General features: G+C 39.5%; 1 protein-coding gene across 1 annotated transcript in view; it reads left to right on the forward strand.

The window, feature by feature from the left end:
• adcy8 (adenylate cyclase 8 (brain)) overlaps positions 1 to 22498 on the forward strand; it is a 141068-nt gene that overhangs the window by 40268 nt on the left and 78302 nt on the right. The window contains exons 2-4 of the mRNA XM_015378322.1: positions 5459 to 5608; positions 21483 to 21613; positions 21958 to 22069. Of these exons, the coding sequence (XP_015233808.1) occupies positions 5459 to 5608; positions 21483 to 21613; positions 21958 to 22069 (393 nt within the window). The remainder of the gene's footprint in view (positions 1 to 5458; positions 5609 to 21482; positions 21614 to 21957; positions 22070 to 22498) is intronic.

Here is a 22498-nt window from a genome sequence, read left to right on the forward strand (position 1 = left end):
TCTATTTCCATCACGCTTATCCCAAGTGGCTTCTGGAGGGGTGTTGGTGCCTATCTCCAGCTGTCTATGTACCTGAGGCGGGTTATACCCTGGACAGGTCGCCAGTCCATCGCAGGGCAACACAGAGGCATACAACCATTCACGCACACACACACACCTACGGACAATGTATAGAAGCAAATTAACCGAACAGTCATGTTTTTGGACTGTGGGAGGAAGCTGGAGTACCCGGAGAGAACCCAGGCATGCTCAGGGAGAACATGCAAACACCATGCTGAAAGACCTTGAGCCGGGTCGAACCCAAATCCCTGCTGCAAGGCATTGCACCACTCACCAGATTGATCCCTTGTCTGATTGAAATTCAGGCACAATCTTTTCAACATGAAGCTAGTTTTTAAGCAGCACAGCCCTGTTCCTCATATTTGCCCAAATACAGGAAGTTTTTTTTTTTATCCAAGGAAACCCAGATGACACTGACTTTGCAGCAATCTCTCCTTTTGAATCAAAACTTGGCAATCACAAATTTGGTTGCATTAAGACGTTTACTTTGCAGCAATCTCTCATTCTGAGTTTGTCTGTTACTTTAGCAGAGCACATTAAACAAAGCAGCAGCAGCTTTGTAGTAGTTGGACAGTTCTAATAAAGCACTGATTCAGGATGCAGATGTTCAGCCCGATTATCTTTTTGAACCTCGATGACAGAAGAAACTTGTTGTCAAACATTTTTTGACAAGCAGCATTTCTCTATCGTGTCTTGCAGAGAGGACGGTGGGTGGTATATGCTAGAGAGTGTAAATGCAGGAGCCGTGCTCGTTCATCTGACGATAATCACTGACCTGTTTTTATTTCCTTGGCTCCGTGATCACATCAGATCTGGTTTCAGATGTTCTCGTCCTGGCTCGTCGTCTTGTCAGGGAGGATGAAAGCTTGCATGTGACGTCAGGCTCATTTCTGACCTACATTATTAACTAGATCTTAACACTTTTATCAACATGTGGAATTGCAAGGTTATGATTTTTCCTCTTTAGGTGGCACAGGGAATTTACCCAGGGGTCAAATGGACAAATGTTTAAAGTTATATTTGCAATCCCTTAATTTGAATAGGAAGCTTTTTCCACTCTTAAGTAAATTTTCTAATAACAATCCAACTGATTTTTCACAGAAGCAGACCAAATCGGAGGAAACCAGCTTCCAGATTCTGCTTGTGCGTTAAGATAAGAAATACATCATAGGTCCCTGAATAATTCATGTTTGAGTGAAGGAACTAAGACAGATGAGTCATTGTGAAGTAAAACCAGAGCTGACAGTTAGCAGGACTCCCCCTCACTGAGTTTTTTATTTATTTAATGTTGACATCAGAGTGATGTGTTCTCTGGAACGGCTCTTCCAGCTGCTTTTTGACTATGCGTGATTATTCCCTTTCAGACACCCTTAACAGAATATGTATGATGGTATGTTACTGAATGAAGAAGCTGGATACGAAAGATGCTTGACATATTCCACAAGTAATGCTAATACTAGATGATATCTAGTTTGCAATTTTCCTCATGCAAGTATTGAGTTTTAAAATGTGTCTCTGCTATACAGTTGCTCCTGTCAAAATGCCAGGATTTTCTGATGTAAAACAATGAAAATATTAAAAATAAACAACCTGTAAATATTGCAACATTTATGCTGTATAACCCAAGTGGAAAAAAACAACAAAAACCAATGAGGGAGAGATATAAAATGTGCAGCAGTCTTGTTGCTTATTTGTTCACAGCCTTGTTAAACCTTTACTCTGGTTTCAGTTTCAGCACTGAGTCTGATTAAGTCCAGACCTGCCGTTTGGTACAGTCAGGCTGATGAACCTGCGATGAAGGTCAAATGTCTTGGTGTTATCTTTCTGTCATTTTCTCACAAATATCATTTAGCGAAACTAGAGTTTGCAAAAAGGATTGAACGGCACAAAGGTATCAGTCAGGAGCGGGATGCTTAAGGTCTTTCATAGCGTAACGTCTGCATAATGTCAAGGTATAGTTGGCTACCAAAATTGGCCAAGTAGCAAATTTTGCACCATATAGTGACTTACTCCAATAGCTAAATCTCACAAATGATCTTATTGTTCCTCGGCATGTTGTGCACCTTTGCTAGAAATGTCCTTAAAAACCTTTTGTTATTTTTATAATTAAGGCACAGTGTGTGTCTGCAGCCTCTGGTGTTTGTTCTGCTCTAAACCTCTTCACACACTCTGCTTTCTGCTTTTATCAGCAGATCGAGACTTTGAACGAGGCATGGCACACCTTTTCTGTGTTTTTGTGTTCAGTTTAATATTTTTGGACTTTTTTGAGTCCAGATGATGATGATGATGATGATGAACCTGTCAATGATGATTGCTGCCACCCTCTGGTTTAGGGGGGAACTGCTGGTTCCATCAAATAGTGTTAAAGAACCCTTTAAAAAAATCCTGCATTCAGATTATGATGTGGATCCTGATGGATGTCTCCTTAAAATGAGATGCACCTTTGGTAAAAATGTCATGGAAATCTGTTTGGCGGAGGTAATGAGAAGATGGAAAAGGGAGGCTCCCTGTATGGATGGCAGAAAAATAGAAGGATCAGGAATTACATAGAAGCACTGGTTCTCCATCTGGTTGTGTCTTCTGTTTCTTAGGGAACAACACTTGAGAAATTATTGTTAGATACAATGTAAAGTAGTCAGCGTTTATCTTTCATAGCAGTGTAATTTTGCTGTTTCTCAAAATAACTCACCACAGCCATTTATCTCTGAACCGCTGTTAGTAAAGGTGAAAACACCAATAGGTGAAAAGGTCCAGATGGTGCCCAATTAGCCCTCCCCCCTTCCCTGGTGTCATGTGAATCGTTATTGTTCCAAGGTCTCAGGTGTGAGGATGGATCTAGTGTGTTAAACTTGGTGTTATCGCTCTAGCACTCATACAGGTCATCTTCAACATGGCTCATCCTGGCAAAACACTCAAAATGACTGTAAAACAGAAGCAATTTCTTCCAAAGAAAATATTCTTGTTTTGAACTAAAGTGAGGTGCACTGATCATTGTCTCGCATTGGTCGCTCTACAATCTGCACATCCTAAAGCCTCTAATTTATTGGACAGGTATTTGAAAATGATACAGGCTAAGGTGTCAAAATGGTACATTAATACTGATTTCCAGATGAGCTTCCAAAATCAATTTATGAAGCTTTTCAGTCTTTCTGTATATATGTAGAAGTGAGAGGTTTATTTTTGGCATAAAAACTTTTTCCATTTCCTTCCATAAATTCATGCTATTAATGGATTCAAGTGATGAGAGCACCAATTTCAGTGAGCTGCTACATATATTTATTTTATTTTTTTTTACCTTTTTATCTGTCACAATCATCCAGGTATGTTTTAAATATCTTTATTTTGGTGTGTGTGTCCTTTTTTTTGCCAATATTGCTGTAGGACTAGATGTTCCACAGCTAGCTGATAGCTAAACAGCTTCGCTTTCACAAGCAGACCATTATGACTGTTGCCATAAGGTTCCATTTGATACCTGTATATTAAACTTTATTGAAAATGATTCAGTGAGTAAAATTTTATACAACAGACATGGAGATGGAAAGAGAAGTAGGAGTGACAGAGGGGATAAGATCTAAGCTGGAAGAGAGGGGATAGAAACAGGTAAGGGTGCATGAAAAGAGAGAAAATAAAAATACAAGAGAAAAAAAATAGACAACACAAAAGATATACAGTCACTCCTAGAAGTCTGCCTTCATACCTGTATTAGATGAGAGGAACAGAAAATAGAGAGCATAACAGCAAAAAGTAGACAACAGCCAACCAATATAAGCATAAAACAAAGATTAAGGAGCAGCGGGTAGCCTTTAGATATATGTGTGTCTGACTGAAAACCTATGGTGAACACACAATATTAATCAGGAAGGTATATACATTATCTGTAGCTGCTGCTTAGTATTTAGTAGTGTTGCACCGATGCCAGTATCGGGCAGGGCCCCAATACTGCACTAAAATGGTGGTATCGGCGAGTATTGACAAATAGGGCACCAATACCATTTTGAGAGCCAAAAGTTTATTCAGCTATTGTCACCCATTCCAGGTAGGCAATAAAACGTTCTATTGGATTCACGTTGTATTAGTCTTTTTCCTGCTTCACAAAGGTAGGCAGCAGATTGACAAAGCTATGATGGCAATTATTTTACATCCAAGTAGTATGCAGTTCTTCATATATACACACACACATCAATTTCAAACAGATGGTATCGGTATTGTATCGATATTGGTCGATACTGCACAGCTAAGCATCGCGTATTGGTGCTGGGGCCAAAAAATAGTGTAGTCACAAAACTAGTATTTAGTGTAAGTGTTTATGCGTGAACAACTGGAGCCAAACTCCTGTGGTACTGTATGTAGGCATGAGCATTGTCATATACGAAGGATTTACAAAGCCTCTTCAGAAGGAAAGTTTAATAGCAGAGGTGGGTGCCCTCTGACACGCCCTATATGGCCCCAGGGAGAAAAAGAGCCGATACAAGCCCCAGATATCCAGAAGCAGCCCAGATCACTTGGACACATGCAGGGCAGACATAGGGATGGCCGCACCCACCAGAGAAGTGCGGGTGAGAGCAGCTGGAGCACGATCCCGGAGGGGCCTTACCCCAAAGGGGCCTAGACGCTGAGGGACCCAACCCAGCTCATGGGCTCTGCCTGTGACAGGTCACACCCTAGCTGGATGTGGATGAGAGCCCCATTGTCCGAGTACGTGTTAAATCACTGAAATGATGTTCTAGGATTTTTGGTTGGGCTATCTCTTCTAAGAATTGTGTTGGATACCACTATCTTTAGGAACTTTAATGGATGCCACTGATGACCTCTTCTTTTCTCTCCTACTTTTTTAAACATAGTTTTTTTTTTTTTTTTTTGTTTAGTGACTCCTTTAAAGTTGTTGGAAAAACTGATAAAAGTGACCCTAACAGGTAACTCCAGATCCAGATTCTTCCCTCCACTGGAGACTTTGTTTGATGCAAATGGACCGAGAACATTTTTTCAATGTTTTAGAACATTATTCCTACAATGTCTGAGATATAATCACCAAACCTAAATCTGTCTGTTGCAGATATACAGCATTGAGGAGGCAGGAAATCCCACTAACTGATGTTTTGTCCCATTTTCCTGGTGTCTAGAGCTGCTCTCATGTGGGTTTGTTTCTCTCCTGCAGGTTTTACTCATATACCTGAACAGCTAGATTTCAACCCCTTTCAAACGTTTTCTTTTAAAAAATTGACTTTAATCGGTTTTTTCCCAATTTTTTTTTGATTTTTTTTAATCAAATAAATCAGCAACTTGATCCAGCCTGAGAATGAATTTTATAAACAGAACATCAAAAATAAGGTGTACTAATAATAATAACCTTTTGGGAAAAGGAGCAGTTTTATCAGAGCTTTTTTTTTCTGTGTTCCAGGTCGCAGCTCAGGCTGTGCTCTTCATGTGTATGAACACTGCTGGGATATTCATCAGTTACCTGTCTGACCGGGCTCAGCGGCAGGCCTTCCTCGAGACCCGGCGCTGCATCGAAGCCCGCCTGAGACTAGAGACAGAGAACCAGAGACAGGTCAGTACATGTGACCAAGAAAAGACAAAAACCCTGTTGACAAGATGCTAAAGTTTCTCCCAAGCTCGATCCATCAGGTGTCTAAAAAAATATATTATATGCCTGAGTATCTTTGCCAAAAAACAGCCTACAGCAGAACCAGAACCAAGGTACAGAAGGAAATTGGAGAGAACAGCCTGGACTCTGGAAGCAGTTCATTTAAACTGCATAATCAATGCTTACGAGATCATACAGAGCTCAAGTATAACCCTAGACTGAATGGCTCCAATTAACACAAACTAGCAATGAGTGAAAGCAGGCATAGGCGTGTAGAGAGGTGATCATCATGACAGAGCAGTGGTTTTAATTCAGCCTCCACTAGAAGCCAATCAAAACCCAGTCCCCTTATATTATCGCTGATCTTCCCAATAAAGCACCCAGAAAAGAACAATCCTCATACTTATCGTCACTTGCTTTATCTGGGACTGGGTTACGAGGGAAAGAGCCTCAGCAGAGGCTCCCCTCTCCCCTCCCTCATCCTCCAGCTCTGCTGGGGGAAGCCCGAGGCTCCACTGGCCAGCCGAGAGACATAGTCCCTCTAGCGTGTCCTAGGTCGTCCCCTGGGCCCCCTCCCAGGGACATGCCTGGAGTACCTCCTGAGGCAGGCTTTATGCCAAACCTCTCTCCTCACCCTACCTCTGAGGGAGTGTCCTGCTCCTTATAGAGAAAATTAATCTCAGCTGTTTGTATCCAGGGTCTCGTTCTTTCAGTCATGATCCAGATTTCATAAACGTAAACTGACCGGTAAATAGAGAGCTTTTGCTTTTTGCTCAGCTCTCTCTTTACCATAAAAGATTGGTAAAGCTCATGCTTTATAAGAGCAGACCCATCAATCCCTCTATCAAACCCCTGATCCATTCTCCCATCACTTGTGAACCAAGACAGTTAAGACAGGAACTTTTAGCCAGCCTTAATGGGACAAGACGCTTTTTCCCAGTCAAGAACCATGGCCTGATTTTCATCCCGGCTGCTTCACACCCTGCTGCAAACCGCCCCAGTGTCTGCTTTAAGCCTCAGCAGGGGGAAGCCAGCAGAACCATGTCAACTGCAAAATGCAGAGAGGAAATTCAACCTTTACTGATAGTTAGCAAGGCCAGCAGAATTCTAAATATTGTTCTTTTTAGGTGCGCTGAGTGCATACTCGATAAGCTCTTGAAGTGATTTTTGTAGGGTGGCCACTGCTGGGAAGGATAATCAAGGTTCCATGTTTCTCCATTAGTGTATAATGGTTCTCATTGTGGTTGGCTGGAGTCCAAAAGCTTTGGAATTGGCTTTTAGACACTTTCTGTACTGATTGTTATTTAGGTCTTGTTTCTTTATCGGTGTATAGACATCTTACGCAGTAATCACAAAAAACAAAGTAAGCAAAGAAATAAAATGCTTAATCACGGCTTAGTGTGCTTGGACAACTTTTGCCACTTGTCATAGGAACTCCTTAGATTTTCTTTGTCCAACATCACAGTTTATAAGATCTGCTTCCATCAGGTGTTTTGTTTGTTGTTCTGCTCCATTGTATTAGGGTGGTAGGGAGTGTAAAAGCCTCTACCATTTGTTCCTGTATATCCGTGCTCAGTTTACACACTCCCTCATGATAATGGATCTGGTTTGAACATCAGCAGCAGCAGCGGCTTTTAATGGGACTAGATTTATCAAATTTAAGTCTGTATGTGGAACATGCTTTTTCCTTCCCATTGTTTAGTGCTGAAGCTCACTTCCAGTGGATGTTGTTAAAAGAAGCAAAGCCATTGGTGAGTTTCAGTGAACAGGACAGAGTGTCTGCAGCACGTGGATAAAGACTCCCCCGGGAGGAGAATAACACGGATCAGAACATCGATCCGAAGCTGTCATGGACACTTTGCATCTGAGCAGCGTGTGCCGCTACACATCAACAACTAACACACACAGCCTGAGTCATAAAAACACACATCAGTGGAGCTGTAAGACTGTCCAATCAAAACACACACAAACACACAATGACTGGTAGGGAGCTTTATTTACACAGTGGAGTGGACAGCGGCTCTGAGACGGCCCACAAAGCTTTTAGCAGACTCATATTTCCTAGAAGCCTCCGGCTTTGATGAGCTCCAGGATAGTGGTTGTAATGGAGCGAGATGGGGTGCCACCTCAAACACAACATCTTAATGTCAACCAATCAGAGTCCTTTTTTTTAAATGTCTACCGTAAGAACACAGCAGCTTGATTTCAGGACAGACCTCTGGACAAAATAAGCTCCTCTCCTTTGTTTTTCTTTGCGCTCTGGAGGATTACTGAGATGTGAGCAGGAGCTGCTGGAACAAGCAGCAAAATGCTGCAGCATTAAAGGCTCATCCTGTTTAGAGTTTATTATTCAGAAGGATCAAAGCACTACAAAGCTCTGTCATGGTATATGAGGTTCCTGTCAGCCTTATAAAGATGCTCATTCTCCTTTACAGCACTGTTGCTGTTTTATCTTCCCTATTATTATTAGGCGTATACATTTTAATTTTGTATTCTATTATGCTCGGATGAAGAATTTGCAGCTGTAAGTGACAGACATGAAGCGCTAGAGAGCAGCCAATTAAAAACAAAAACATGTAGCTGTGTGTGCTAATTTTTGTTATTTGGAGATGCACTGGACCAAATCTAAAAAGCTAAAAGCTGTGCCGTCATGTGGAGATCATGTTGTCCTATGCAACAGGATCACACCGCTTTGAAGGTTTAGTAATAGACAGATCCTAGCTAAGAGATAATTAACTAAACGTTCAGCTTTCCGTAAAACAAATTCTGACTCAGACATATCTGAAGCAGCTGCAACTTAGCTCCAGGGTTCCTGCCGTCTGAAAAAATGCGAATTATTCGGAGTGTGTTCCAGGTGTGGTTTTGTATAGAAAAGTACATCTGAGCATGGGTCATATAGGAGGGCTTCTAAAGTCTGCGCAGAGAATCGCAGGAGAATTATGATAAATCAGTTAATTGTAAAAATGAATCTGCCCTGAATTGGATCCAGGAAGACTTTCGGACTGGCAATCCACTGCAGACAAGAGGGAGAGTTGGGAGCAGGTGGTAGAGTTTTTCAAAAAAATTAAGTTTGTCAAGGCTTACTAGTTATGATGACGTTGGAGCTCAAAGAGAGTAGGCAGGGTATATATGACTGTAGGAAGCAGTTCTTGTAGAACAAACATGTTTCTACAGGCAGGGGGAAGCAGACAAGTAGCCTGCTGAGGGTTATGGTCATGAAGACGGAGTCTCAGTGGTTATCCACTAGATAATCACTAAGACTGGCACGCCAAATTTAACATGAAGAACATCTTAATATCTGAGATGGCCTTACTCCAGTCAGAAGTTCAGATGCAGTTTTTTTTTCAACAGTTGGACTAATTTCGCCACATAAAACATCAGCGGTTTAAATGACATTAACTGGTTCAAATATTTGACGTTTATTGTAGATTTGCTGTCACAGTGCTTAGTTGTTTTTTTTTTTCAGTTTTTTGCTTTGATAATCGTAAAAATATTTCAACCTGAAAGGGTCACAACTCTTTAACTTCTGTTTGGTACTGATACATGTCTGGTAGTAGTTTTTCTTTCCAATTATAAGTATTTTCTTGAAACTACCCATAGAACTGATCAACGTTCAAATCAGAAGAAAACTCTGGCCTAAAAGTTTTTTGGTGTCAATTTAAAATATCTGTAAATTCTTTGGAAGAATAAAATTGAGACTATATTCAACAAAGTCAAAACAGCCACTGTCAAACTTGACCTAAATTCCAGCGGCCAACACTTATGAGCTAAATAGCTAGAAAAGTTGTGGGAGACAAAAACCAAGCTTGTTGCCATAATGACAACAAGAGGGTTTGGAGGAGTCAACGGGAGGGTTTTAAACATTAACAAGTGCCTTTACCACCTGCTAAGCATGGTGGTTCCATCATTCTGTGGAATTTTATTTGCTAGCTCTAGGTCAGATTAGAGCTTACCAAAGTTCTGATCTGCCTCGTATAACCTCCGCCAAGGAGATTATGATTTTAGTTGAGTTTGTGTCTGTCTGGCTGTGTACAGGATAACTTGAATAATTATGGACAGATTTTACTGCATTTTTTATCAGAGGTTTCCCTCAAGCCAATGAACAATACATCACATTTTGGTGATCATCCAGATCACAATCTGGATGCAGGAGCTGTACCATTGTGAGATGGGGATATTTGGCGGAACAAGCAGTTCCCCAATCAATTGAAAACTTATGAATGGATTTGATGGACACTTTTTGCCAAGGAATTATTTAAAATTTGGTAATGATCCAGATTATGTGAGTTTTAGCTTTAGGTGTAAGTCACCATTTGTGGAAAATTTGCTGCTTGGCGGAGGTCTGCGCTCTCCGGGTGCTTTCTAGCAGACATGGGAAATGTGGAGTCAACAACTCATCTCCATGTCATGTATTTAATCTACCCAGCCAATTAACCAGTCTGAGTCCAATCTGCACAGGTTAATTCACTGTGAAGATTGGACTCACCTGCTTCAGTGGCTGGGTAGAACAAATACATGACATGGAGATGACTTGTTGACTCCACATTGCCCATGTCTGCTTTCTAGTTTGAAAATGTTTTAGTATCCAGCTCGGTCAGTACATTGCTGTAGACGTTTGATTTTTGTTAATTTCATTGGATGTTTGGGATTGATAGAGGTGTCATAAACATCACATATGGACCCAGTTTTCAAGCTGAGTCAGACCATGGGACGTTTCAAGATGTTTAATGACAGAAAGAATAATAAAACAGAACCTAACGGGACACAGGCTGCAGAGGATAAATGGACAGCAGTGGCTGCAGGAGGGGGGCAGGGCACAGCCCAAATACGGACACTCTGGAGGAAAAAACACATGTAAATTACCACGATCATCTGACAGGAGATGATTATCAGAGTTGGTCACTTACCTGGTTTAACAGTTCAGTCTATCCTCTCCGAGGAAGGCAGGATCCAGCCGATGGACTGCAAAACGAGATGAGGCTCAGAGACGTCCAAGTATCCCTGAAGCAGCAACCCCAGTGAGCAGGCAGGAGACCCATCCAGGTCAGAGAAACATTTCAGAACCGGACAGTTCCGGGATCCAGGAGACCGTAGCCTGACCAGGAGTTCCGGTCCAAACAGGAACAGTCAGATCCAGGGTTCCAGGAATCCCCAGAGCGTTCAGGCAGGCTCAAAGCTCTATGAATCCAGCAGTGAGCTCAGACAGACACACGCAGATGAAAACAGGAAGGCTCAGTGGCAGAGAGGAAAATAGACAAGACATGGTTCCAGGATAAATGCTGAACTTTAAAATGGTCTCCACCTTGGAGCCATGCTTACAGGATGAAAACTAACCTCCCCCACACAGCGAGCCAAAACCCTGATGGCTCAGTGTAGAATAGCCAGGAAACGATCGGGAGACAGGAGACAAACATCAAACCCTCTCAATCCACTGGCCTCCAACACTCAGGACATGAACCAGGAAAATAACTAAAACTAAAAAAAAAAAACTAACATGAATACCTGATGAAAACATAACAAGAATAAACTAAGAATAAACAAATAAGTATCATGAATGCAAACGAATAATGATCAGGCCTCGATAGCTGGGTTGAACCGTATATATGGCAGAGGAAGCAGGTGTATAAGACAAATGATAATTAGAGAGCGAGGAGGGAACGGCAGGTGAACGTAGTGAATAATCGGAGAAGCTACTGGGGCTGCGATCATGAAAAGAGGGCTCAAATACGAAGACTGAACATTCAAAGTTAGGTTTTTAATACCGAAAACAGAAAAACTTAGATGGTTTCTTTCAAAGGGGGAACTAGTCATGGAAAATGGGTTCAGTAAAGAAAGACAAACTGACCAGCTAGCTAAGGATTGCTGCTGCATACAAAGAGAACGCAGCTTAAAGTTTGAGGCAGAGGTGGAATATGACAAAGGAACCAGGAGAATTGTTCAGAATAAATGTGAAACACACTTTTGTCACAATCAAAGCAGGGAAACTAAAAGAGGAGGACCAATTAACACAAATAAAACTGGATGGAAGGACAGATAATCTAAGGGGAAACATCTTATAAATCAGTTACCAAACAGAGAACAATGTGCCAGTGTGAATATTCTCACTTTGCCTGTTCCCATGACCAATCTTTGGACCAGATCAGCAAATATACTACTTGGCATCAGCCATCTCAGGAATGGTTGTTTGAGCTATCTAATCTGCAAATAAAACAAAGGTAATTGGTTTATCAAAGCTTTTAAGATTAATTTAAGCATCAAAACATAGGTAACATTCCAAACAGGTGAAAGAACATTCAGGGAGGAGAGGGGAGTTTGATTCTTTGTGAGGACTTTCAGCATTTCTGAGATTAGGAAAAAAGGCTGCAGTAAAAACTCTGCTTCAAACCATAAAACACTCCGTAAACCACAAATTAACTCGGTTCTTTTTTTATAAATTATTTTCATTATTGTAACCGGATATGGAACAAGGAGAGAAGTAACGGTTGTTATCAGATCATAATATCCTGTTCCGGTGTAATGAAAAAGGGGACAACATGTCCTGAATAGACGTCATAAAAAAAAAATATGCAGCGAAACACTTCAGGTTTGGTGGCAGTGGATCCTGCCGTTTGTTTGGACAAGATGTCCCTTCAGCACAGAGCATGTTTATTAGTTATGACTAAAGACAGGGCAAAAGGTATTTCATTGTGTGCAGTGTCCGCAGTGCAAATGCTTATATTGATAAATACATGATCTTAAAAAAGACATTTCCAAAAAAGCACCAAAAGTATTAGGATTTGAGGAGATATTTAAACTTACAAGTAAAAGATTAAAATTTTTATACATTTCCAGTCGTATTGAATTTATTATTAAAGCACTTTTTATACTTTGAACAGAGAATACTTACAAAACACCTCAGCATACAGGGTGAGCAACAGAGATGTCTTCTGCTGCACAGTGGGAAGGAAAATCTGGTCAGTCAGAGATCTCCCGCAGGCTTTCATCCCTCAGCAAAAATCAAGCTACGCTAATGACTATCAAGGCTAATCTGGCACTCAGTCTGCTGGCTCTCAGCTGTCCAAACCAGGGACTGTGTCCACCCAAGCAAACACGCCACAGCACAGCACACTACAAGAAGTTACCAGCTGAAAATTATGTTCAGGTATATAATTTTAAAAACCTCTTCTGTTAATGGGGAGGGAGATTAAGGGGATATATCCTCATCTATTTAAAAGGTCAACTAGCTCTCAAGGGATGACGGAATTGGAGGTGCCATTTCAAAAAACTTCCACTCTTTGGTTCATGTGTTTACAGTCCTGCCCTAACAAACCATTTTTAGAAGATGCTGAAAAACTTGAATTGAAGTGATCTTTATGTACAAGTATTGGAGAGAGGCCATATTATTTGGTTGGAATGGTTTTAAATTTGGCTTTTGGTAATCAAAAGGGCAGCTTTTTGTGCTGGGGTGTAACACCTAGTGGACGTGTTTTAAAAGTTTGGTTGTAAAGTAGTTGATGACTTATTTTAGTTCTTCTAAACTTAATCCCTAAAAATTTTGGTCAGTTAGATGAGATTCAGACATTTTTATGTTTGTGTTTTCACTTATATAGTTAATTGTAACGCCTTTGAACAGAGCATCTGTGGTAACGGCTGCCAAGGCGTCTAAGGCAGAAACCTATTGCAGAAGGCAAACACAGATTAATGACCACATTTATCTGATGCAGGATGATTATGAAATCACAAGGTTTTATTGTTCAGTTCGCGACTATAGTTCAGGGCACTCAGAGAGTTTCAGATGCTGAAGCCTGAAGACTACAAACCTGACAGGAGATCAGATCCAAGCAGATAAATGAAGGCAGGATAATCCAGAGGGCAAAGTCAAAGCCTATGTCGAGGACTTGCTCAGGATTCAAAACCAGAAGATCAGAGGTCCGATGAGTTTCCAAGGTGATATCAGTTCTGTTAATCTGTTAACCTAACCTGGAATCAGTTCCAGGTTAGGTTAACAGGCAGAATCCAGCAGGAGTCTGAAGACAGGACAGGCAAACAGATCAGAATAGGGACAGGTAGGCTCAGAGGTCCAGGGGCAGAACGGGTCAAGATCAGGTAATCAGAACACAAACAGGTATGCTAGAGAACTTTCACTAAGGGTTTAAGAATAATCTGGCACTGATGACTGGGAGCAAGCAGGTTAAATAGAGACTGGAGCAGGTGACACAGATGAACAGTGATGAAAAACTGGACAGAGCAAGGCAGGAGAATAAAATGAGTAATCTAGCCAGTCATCAGTGCCAAAAGCATGACAGTTATTTCTGAAATACTAGTCAAAAAGTTTAACAGATTTTGATTTATCTTTGAGGTTAATATTAAATGTTTTTGCTTTAAATCAAAACAGGTTTTTTTTTATTTTGCAAATATTAATTTTTTATTTTTTTTTATATGCATCTTCTAATATATGGAATGCAGTTTTCAAAGATGCATAAGAAAGACCTGGCAGATGGAAACATAGCAATTCTTTGGTTTTGGTATTCCAATGGTAATGAGTGTTTTCTTGTTTGTTAATAGCATTCAAATACAGATAAACTACACATAAACAGACGTTGTTGATATCATTAAATGCTAGCTTCAGGAGTGTGACAGTGGTAATGCTTCCAATATCTCATTTGGGTTCAGCTGAACTTCTACCTAGATTTCAAGATAACAGTAAAATCCACATTTCTTGCAGTGAAGCTCCATAAAACCCTGAAGCATTTGGTTGTGATTCAACAGCAGAGATGTTATTTATGCTCCACTGAAATCTTTCTCTGTCTGGACCATTATTTTAAGGATGCTTTGCTCTGTTTTCCAGCCCAAAAGAAAACAGAACAATAAACAGATCAGCTTGTGCTTAAAGACTTATCATATGCTCTTCTGGTGCAGCTTAATCAATATCAAGCTACATTTTTTTGGTGTAGGATCACATTGGCAATGTTAAGTCTTCAAATTTATAAATTCAACCTTTGATTTCCTCATTTAATTACAGGAGAACATTGTTCTTTCTATAACCTTATTGCCATTTCTTCTGCAATTTTTTTGCAACATTCTACATTATAGAATAGCGTAAGCCTTTTGGCTTTTAAGGACTGGATAAACTAGCATAGGAGGCGTGACATCATCCGTGGACCTTTGCGTTTTTAACCTGGTTTATTGCTTACTAATTACAATGGAAAGGTGACTGAGGATTTGATGGAGGAGCAAGATTCAGTGTGCCTCAATGATGAAAGCTAAACCAGATATAATGTGTTACATGGTACTGAATCTCTGTTAGATTTAACCCCGGTGTCTAGTGTATTAGCAGGAGTCTGTTAGTAGAGTGCAAGAGCAGGTACTGCTTTAAGAAGGGATCATTATCTTGTCTTGTGTTCAGTCAAGGGGAAAATGCAGATAGTGACCAGAGAAGGTATACAACAATGGATCTGCTGTAGGGTTGATTGCGATACATTTCAGAGTTTATGTGACAAAGCGTCAGGTGAGACTTCAGCTAGTTTTAAAAACATGAATTATCAGTTCACTCAAGCAGCAGAAAACTCCTTCATATAAGTAAATCCCCCTCAAAATAAAATATTAGTACCCTGTTGACAGAAGAGTGTCAGAAAGCTGTTAAAGACAGTTGACAGAGCTTTTATAAAGCTTAAAAGAACTCAAAGTATGCAGCATCTTATTCAATAGAAAAAGGCTCAGGCTGTAGTTAGAAGAACTGTGATGCAGGCAAAGAGGGCTAGTTGGAGAGCATTTTGTCGGAAAATAAGGAGAACAACTCCAGTGGTGATAAATCTGGCAAATGGTAAAAAAGATGTAGGGGAAAAACCCGGGAGTGGGACTGTCTTTATTTTGGAACAAATGGGATCAGTTTCATACTGAGAAAGCATAGATTATAGCCAAAAGTTTTAGTATGGTTCACGACTCTGAAAATCTATCAGAGGTTAGAATAAGACAAGAACATGCTATGGTTCGATACACAGAAGTGTTAGGATGGTAGGGACCATTATTTGGATGCTTTATTTACAATAACAGAGATCAAAGGCTTTTAAAATGGTAAAAACCAACATATCCTGGAAAAGATCAGATCTGTTATTTAATGTTGAAAATATACACTTAACAAGTAGCACTTACTACTGCTGGGATTATAGAAAAAATCTGGGTCGAGGGGAAGCTCCCATCTACATGGAAAGAGATGTATTTTTGCCCATCACAGCCAAATAGCTAGCGTCCCATAACTCTTAACTCTAATTTGTGCAAAGTAATGGAATGAATAAATTCAGAAAGAATTTCATATGGCTTGAAAGAAGAGGTGTTTACCAGGTTCTAGAGTGGTTTCAGGGAGCGGCAAAACACTTTAGACTCGGTTATTTGGTTGGTGAACAAAATCAAAAAGCTCATCCTGACAAGGAATATATATTTGCAGTGTTCTTTTACACTAAAAAGGTTTATGACATGTTATGAAAGGAAGTTCACAAGTTGTAGGTCGTTTCCAGGTCTTTTAATTTGGGTAAAGATTTTCTTTTTGATAGGCGTTGTTGAAAACAACTACTGGTAAACGACTGGTTTCATCTTAATATTCATGGTGAATCACACCCCTCAATGCAAGTACTGTACTGAGTATGAGTCACAAAGACCAGTTTGGTAAGGCAGGTAACCAGCTAGCTAAGTATTGTCATATAGATGGTTAAATATCTGCATATCCTGCAATGGTATATTCAGTAGTGCCCTCTTGGTTACTAGTGTGCTCTTTTGTTTACTGGTACCTTTTAGACCAAAAGAGAGAATGGAAAGGGAAAGTGTGTTCACATTTTTACAGATTATACTAAGAATCCAGATACGAGAGTGACAGGTTTTGGGATGTCAGTAACGGCTAAGAGAATTGATGAAATAGGTACACTTCAGATGGGTTGGGTGAGTACACTCTGGAAATGGTGGCAATTTTTGTGGCGTTACAGTGAGAAAAGTGCAGAATTAAGTAAGATGCTGTTTTTTTTTTGTTTTTTTTTGACTCATCTTCAGTTCTTTCAAACATAACATTTCAGTTAAATAGTCATCAGGATATTATTTTACAACCATCCTTATTATATCTAGAAAATGAGTCAGTGGGGCAGTCAGGTTCAGTTTCTGTGGGTTCATGAAAGGATTACAGAGTCTAGGGTGCAAGGTGATTTGAGTTGAGTTTAGAGAGTATGTTTGGTTGTTGTAATAGAGCACAGTTTAGTGTTCTTATGTCCTTTTTAAAGGAGACAGGGCTTACAGTAGGGTTTGCTGTTGTGTTGTGTGTAGATTGTAAACCTATTATCTGACCCATACTGATTTTTTAAGTGGTGGTAATTCTCCATTAAGTTGGTTGCTGATTACTATTAAACCTGGAGAAGAATAATAAGAACAACAGAACATTTTGAGCACATATTTGCAAAGAGGTGGAACACGGTAGTGAGCAAAGGGGAAGAGTTTTTTTTTTCTTTTGTTGACCTCATACACAGGCTCATATGGCTATTAGATGAAATAAGAAAAATATGTCATTTTTTTTAGATAATGTTGTGATTTCAGAGGAGGCCTGAACTCAACACTTAGCCAAAAACAAACATTGAGTAAAATATTTATTTGAAAACACAACAAAGCAAAGATCCTGTCAGAATTGGGTGTCCCTAGTGGTCCAGGAACACCAAAATAGAGATGAGTCCTGACTGAAGATTCAAAAAATTTTAAAAATAAACTTGAATTACCAGGTTCAGCTCCAATTAAGAATGGAACTTTGATGGCTTGGGGAGTGGCGCTTACAGAGAGCAGAGGTACTGATATCCACAATCCTTCAGTTTGAAATCCTTTTCCAGTTCAAGGTCATGCTCAGGCAGAGAAGTTTCAAAAATCCAGTGGGCTTAATCAAGGTCAGGTTCAGCAACAATCAGAAAAAACACAATTCACTCAAAGGTAAGGTCAGCAGTCAGGGACAGGCAGGGTCAAGGAACAGGATAATTCTTGACTCACAAAAAAGATGTGTAAAACGGCAAATGATCTCACCCAGAGCAGGAGGTTAAATGGGGAGCAGCCCAGGTGGGAAAAATCAGTGATCATCAGAGAGAGTGAGCACAAACAGGGCAGGACTAAAATCGTGACAAATAACAGGTTTTTTAGATTGTTGATTTGTTGCATTTTATTCCAAACTTTTGAATCATCAAGTATCAGCTGTACACAACCTGTTGGCATCTCCAGCTTTACAGGAATATGTACAACATGGCCTTTTTTTTTTAAGAAAAATAGAACTATAGTAATTTGAGTTCAAATTTTGTTCAAAGTTTTCAAATACACTTTATCAGCAGAGAAAACGATTTAGTCAAAGTGTTTCCTAACAATAAGTCCTAGATGCAGATTGTGACATGCAGATTGCCTTCTCCCTAGAGTGGTTTTGCCACAGAGGAACAGAGATGTGATGTCCCACCATCGCTGGGCTGGTTTTTATTCAGTGTGACCGAGCAGATCAAACCATCTCTAAACTATTATCCAGCTTCACCTTCTGGCGCTGTCCCCCTATGCTTGAGATCTCAAGAGGCTCTTCAGAGCTCCAGAAAGCCTAATGCAGCGTCACTGAGAGCGCATAATTTAGCATTTTTATTTGTTAGGGAAAATTCTCAGTTAGGAAAACAAAGTCTGATAAATTAACAGAACATCTTGTGTTTTTCTCTCTGCTACATACAGCATAAAAGCACATGTATTAATGCTGCCTGAACTTTCTTTTTTTTAAATGAGACATTTACAAAATTCTGATTTTTACAGGACAGAGACAAATAATGAGACAGTGTCTGCAGAAAACTTTAAAACCAGTTTATTGAGGAGTAATATCTTCCAATGGTTTTGTTGTAGAAAAGAATGTGGATTATTTTGTCCCTTCTTCGAATATACATCTTTTCAGTATTTTTGGAAAGCAGTTGCCTGGATTTGTTGCAGATCTCAATGGCCAGAAAGAGTCTCTGAGAGATGCGCCCACATTAAATCTGTTCCTGCATTTGCAAACTGGCATTACGTTGTTTAGAGAAATTAAAGCAAATCATTTTCTTTTTTTTTCTGCAAGCCTTGAGGCTTCTTTAGGATCGTCCTGGCTATCTCAGGCTTGCTGATTTAATGTAATTTATTTGTTTTTACAAGCTTCATCCTGGCCATGTTGTCTTGTTTCTTGTATTTCTGTCCTGTTGAAACAAAAGCAAAGGCTGCTTTTTGACAGCAGTCCAGTTTTATGGTTGGTTGGGAAAAATATGCAATAAATGCTGAGATAAATATTACAGATCCTTCTTGGAAAGGCTTAAGCCTGAGGAAAGGAACAATTAAATTGCTGCTGCGGATCCAAACTCTTTGGTGTATGCTATGTGCCCTCTGTGCCCCTAAACTTTAGCTTTTCTTGTCATGTAAATTAGTTAAATACCATATTTCGTTTTTACATTTAAAAAACTTAACTATTGTTTCAATGATTTTAATCATCTGCTTTTGTTTTCAATTGGAACAAAAGTGTCATTGTTTTAGGTAATACTTATCAAATTTGAAAAGATTTTACAACTTAACCAAATCATTTGATTATGACCTATTCTAATCTCTAACCAGTCAAAATTATAAACACTGGCTCTAATATAAGATACATTTGAATTAATATTTGATTAAATGTCCTTTAACAACTGGCTTTCAGGCTTTTGGCTTCACCCTGGCCAGATATCACAGCAGCTCTTAAGAAACTCTAAACTGATTGAATCCTGGGAAATAAGCAGCTTTTAAACACAGACCTTTTATTTTCTACAGGGTTGAGGTTGAGCCTTTAGGAATTCCATCCTTAGCTTGATACAATGTCCAGTTGTTTTGTCATTTAACAGTTAACCAAAACCACTGGCAGAAAAAAAAAAAACGAAATTGTGAAGCTACCACCATGTTTGCCTGCTAGTACACTGTTCTAAGACGGAAAGCCCCACCTGTCTCCTCTTCATGCTTCTTGTCATTTAGGCCAGATCTTTATCTCATCTAACATTAAACTTGTTAAACTGACCTACAGTATGCATAAGAAGCAAACTTCGGGTTTTTGTGTTTCTGAATTTCCCCTCAGTGTAATTTAATCTGATGAAGAAACCTTCCATTTTTATCCAGACCTTAGCGAATATTATCTAATATTAACAATGACTCACATCCTCTGGTGTGAACTCATGGACCTTGGAATTTGCAGGCGGTGATGAAAAAAATCCTAAAGACTTGTGTAAATCAAAGCTCCGCAATATACTCATCTCTAACTCTTACTTGCACATCTCATTTCACATATTCTGGGTTGCGAAGGCAGCAGTCTGATCAGACACCGAACTTCCCTCACTGCAGAAACCTCCTCCAGCTCCTCTGGGGGACGCCTGACAGGTACAGAGGCCAGCTGAGGCACATGGATCACTAAAGCACGTCCTGGACCGTGTCTGTGGACCTGAGGCATCCAGACAGCAACGAGAAAAGATGTCTGAGCCACCTTGGCTTACTCGTAAGAGAAGCAGCTCCACCCTGAGCCTTTCCTAGATGACTGATCTACTCTTCATACCTCTAATGGAGTGCCCTGCCACCGTGCAGAGAAAGTGTATTTCAGCCACTTGTATTTGGGATCTTGCTCTTGTGGTCATGATGTAGATTCTATGACCAAAGGGGAAAGTAGGAACATATAGAACAACTGGTAAATCGAGAGCTTTTCGTTCAACTCTGTCTTCACGACAAATGATTTGTCTATTGAGTGCTCCTCACTCGTGAACAGAATCCCAAAATATCTGAACTCCCCCACTTGAAGCAGGAACTTTCCTCTGAGCCTTTTTGCAGTGGAGAACCAGGACCCCAGAATTAAATTAAATCCATGCTGTAGGTCTTGGTAGGAGTGCGTCAGCAGAACCACATCATCTGCAAAAAGCAGAGACTAAATCTGCTGGCCCCCAAAGCAGATCCCCTCAATCCTTGGCTGTAGTGTGAAATCTTGCCTCATAATGGTTATTAACATGATCGTTGACAGAGGGAAGCTATGACTGTAATCATGATTGCAATATCAACAAGCAATTTTGCAATCCGAATGGACAGCTTAGATGAATGTTTGAGTGGCTTTTACATTTAACATGTCATGTGAAATATAATAGTCACAAAAATTCTTCATCAAAGAGGCAATTTCCTACCCTTAATACCATATTTCAGTGACTCACGTCACGTTAAGAATCAAAGAGATTGGCGGGAATGTTGAGCTGATGGAAAAGAAAGACAGATGTGAGGAAAATATATTTAAGATGTGATCACCATCCTCATATTTTACAATAATACTTCAATCACATGTTAAAATGATAAATTTCACCCTATACAGCATCTAAAAATGTTATTCTTGAATCTTTCCTGAGTTATGTGGACTTGGCCATTGAACTGAGTCAGTCAGTCTGATAAAAGCCATCCACTAAATCCTCTTCTAGCTTGAGCTTTGATCATTTTAAGGTTGTTTATCTGTGTCTTGCTTTAAAGAACCAATGATATGTTTTAGCTTTTTGTCATTTCCATTGTGTCTGGAGAAGGTTGGTACCATTTGAACTGTGCTCAGGGACAAAGAAAATCAGTCCAACATCCACAAACCTTCACAGCCTTTATTTAATTAGATATTAAGACCCTATATTTATTAAATATGTTAACTTCTGACTTCACTTTTATCCTCAAGCTGATTCTCAATCTGTTGTATTATTACAAAGTTCAAAAGTAATTTCTGCTGTTTTGATACTTTAGAGGCTTTAGAAATGAGAAAACAGCAAACATTCCTGCAGTCTGCACATTATAGCATCTCTTTTCTTCCCTCCCTACCCAGGAACGTCTGGTGTTATCTGTGCTGCCACGTTTTGTAGTTTTGGAAATGATCAACGACATGACAAATGTAGAGGATGAACACCTCCAGCATCAGTTCCACAGAATTTACATCCACCGCTATGAGAATGTCAGGTGAGCAACTTCCGCTTTTAATCCAAGATCAGTCCAAACATGTAAATGTTTCTCCTCTTTCTGATCAAATCCTAACAGGTCATTTCTGCACAAAAAAAGTCTATGTCTCGCATTCAATCAGAAGGATGATGAGTTCTGTGTTACCTTTTATATACACCTTTATTTTTTTAATTTATTGAGATTAAATTCCGCTGATAATCCCATAACCAACCATACAGACACAGCGCTTTGACACGCTTATAAAGAATTACTGACTACCTTTTTGACATATGAAACTGAAAGAGTTTAATCAGTACTTTCTATTTAACCTGGATCTGAAAGTGACATTTCTATATTTTATTCAGCATTCTTTTCGCAGATGTTAAAGGCTTCACAAACCTTTCCACGACGCTCTCTGCTCAGGAGCTAGTACGAATGTTGAATGAACTCTTTGCACGTTTCGACCGTCTTGCACACGTAAGAGCAACATCTTCTGCCTCTTTATGCACTTATGTTTGAACTCCAATTTTTTCTAGGATTTTTTTTAAAGGGGTGTAGATTGCTATTAATAGCTCATATCTTTATTTCTTTATTTTTTTAATTAAGAGAGACAGCAAATGCAGTGCAGAAACAATCTTTTTAAAAACAGATTAGGAGAACAGCAAATTATAATCAGAAGTTAGAACATTTTTAGTTTACACTTCCTCCTAAATGTTTTCTTTAACTTATTTCAATTATTCTAGATATTTTGCATTTATAATCCTATCATTTTATAGTAAAAACTTTTAATCTTCTTAAATGTATATTTTCAACGTAAGTTTCCTATTATTTAAACTACCTTATTAGGGATGGGATGAAAGAGGTAAAATTTTAAATATTTAAAGTAAATCATAATTTTTTTTTTTT

Source organism: Cyprinodon variegatus, unplaced genomic scaffold, assembly GCF_000732505.1.
Source record: "Cyprinodon variegatus isolate N-32 unplaced genomic scaffold, C_variegatus-1.0 Scaffold170, whole genome shotgun sequence".
Lineage (NCBI taxonomy): Eukaryota > Metazoa > Chordata > Actinopteri > Cyprinodontiformes > Cyprinodontidae > Cyprinodon > Cyprinodon variegatus.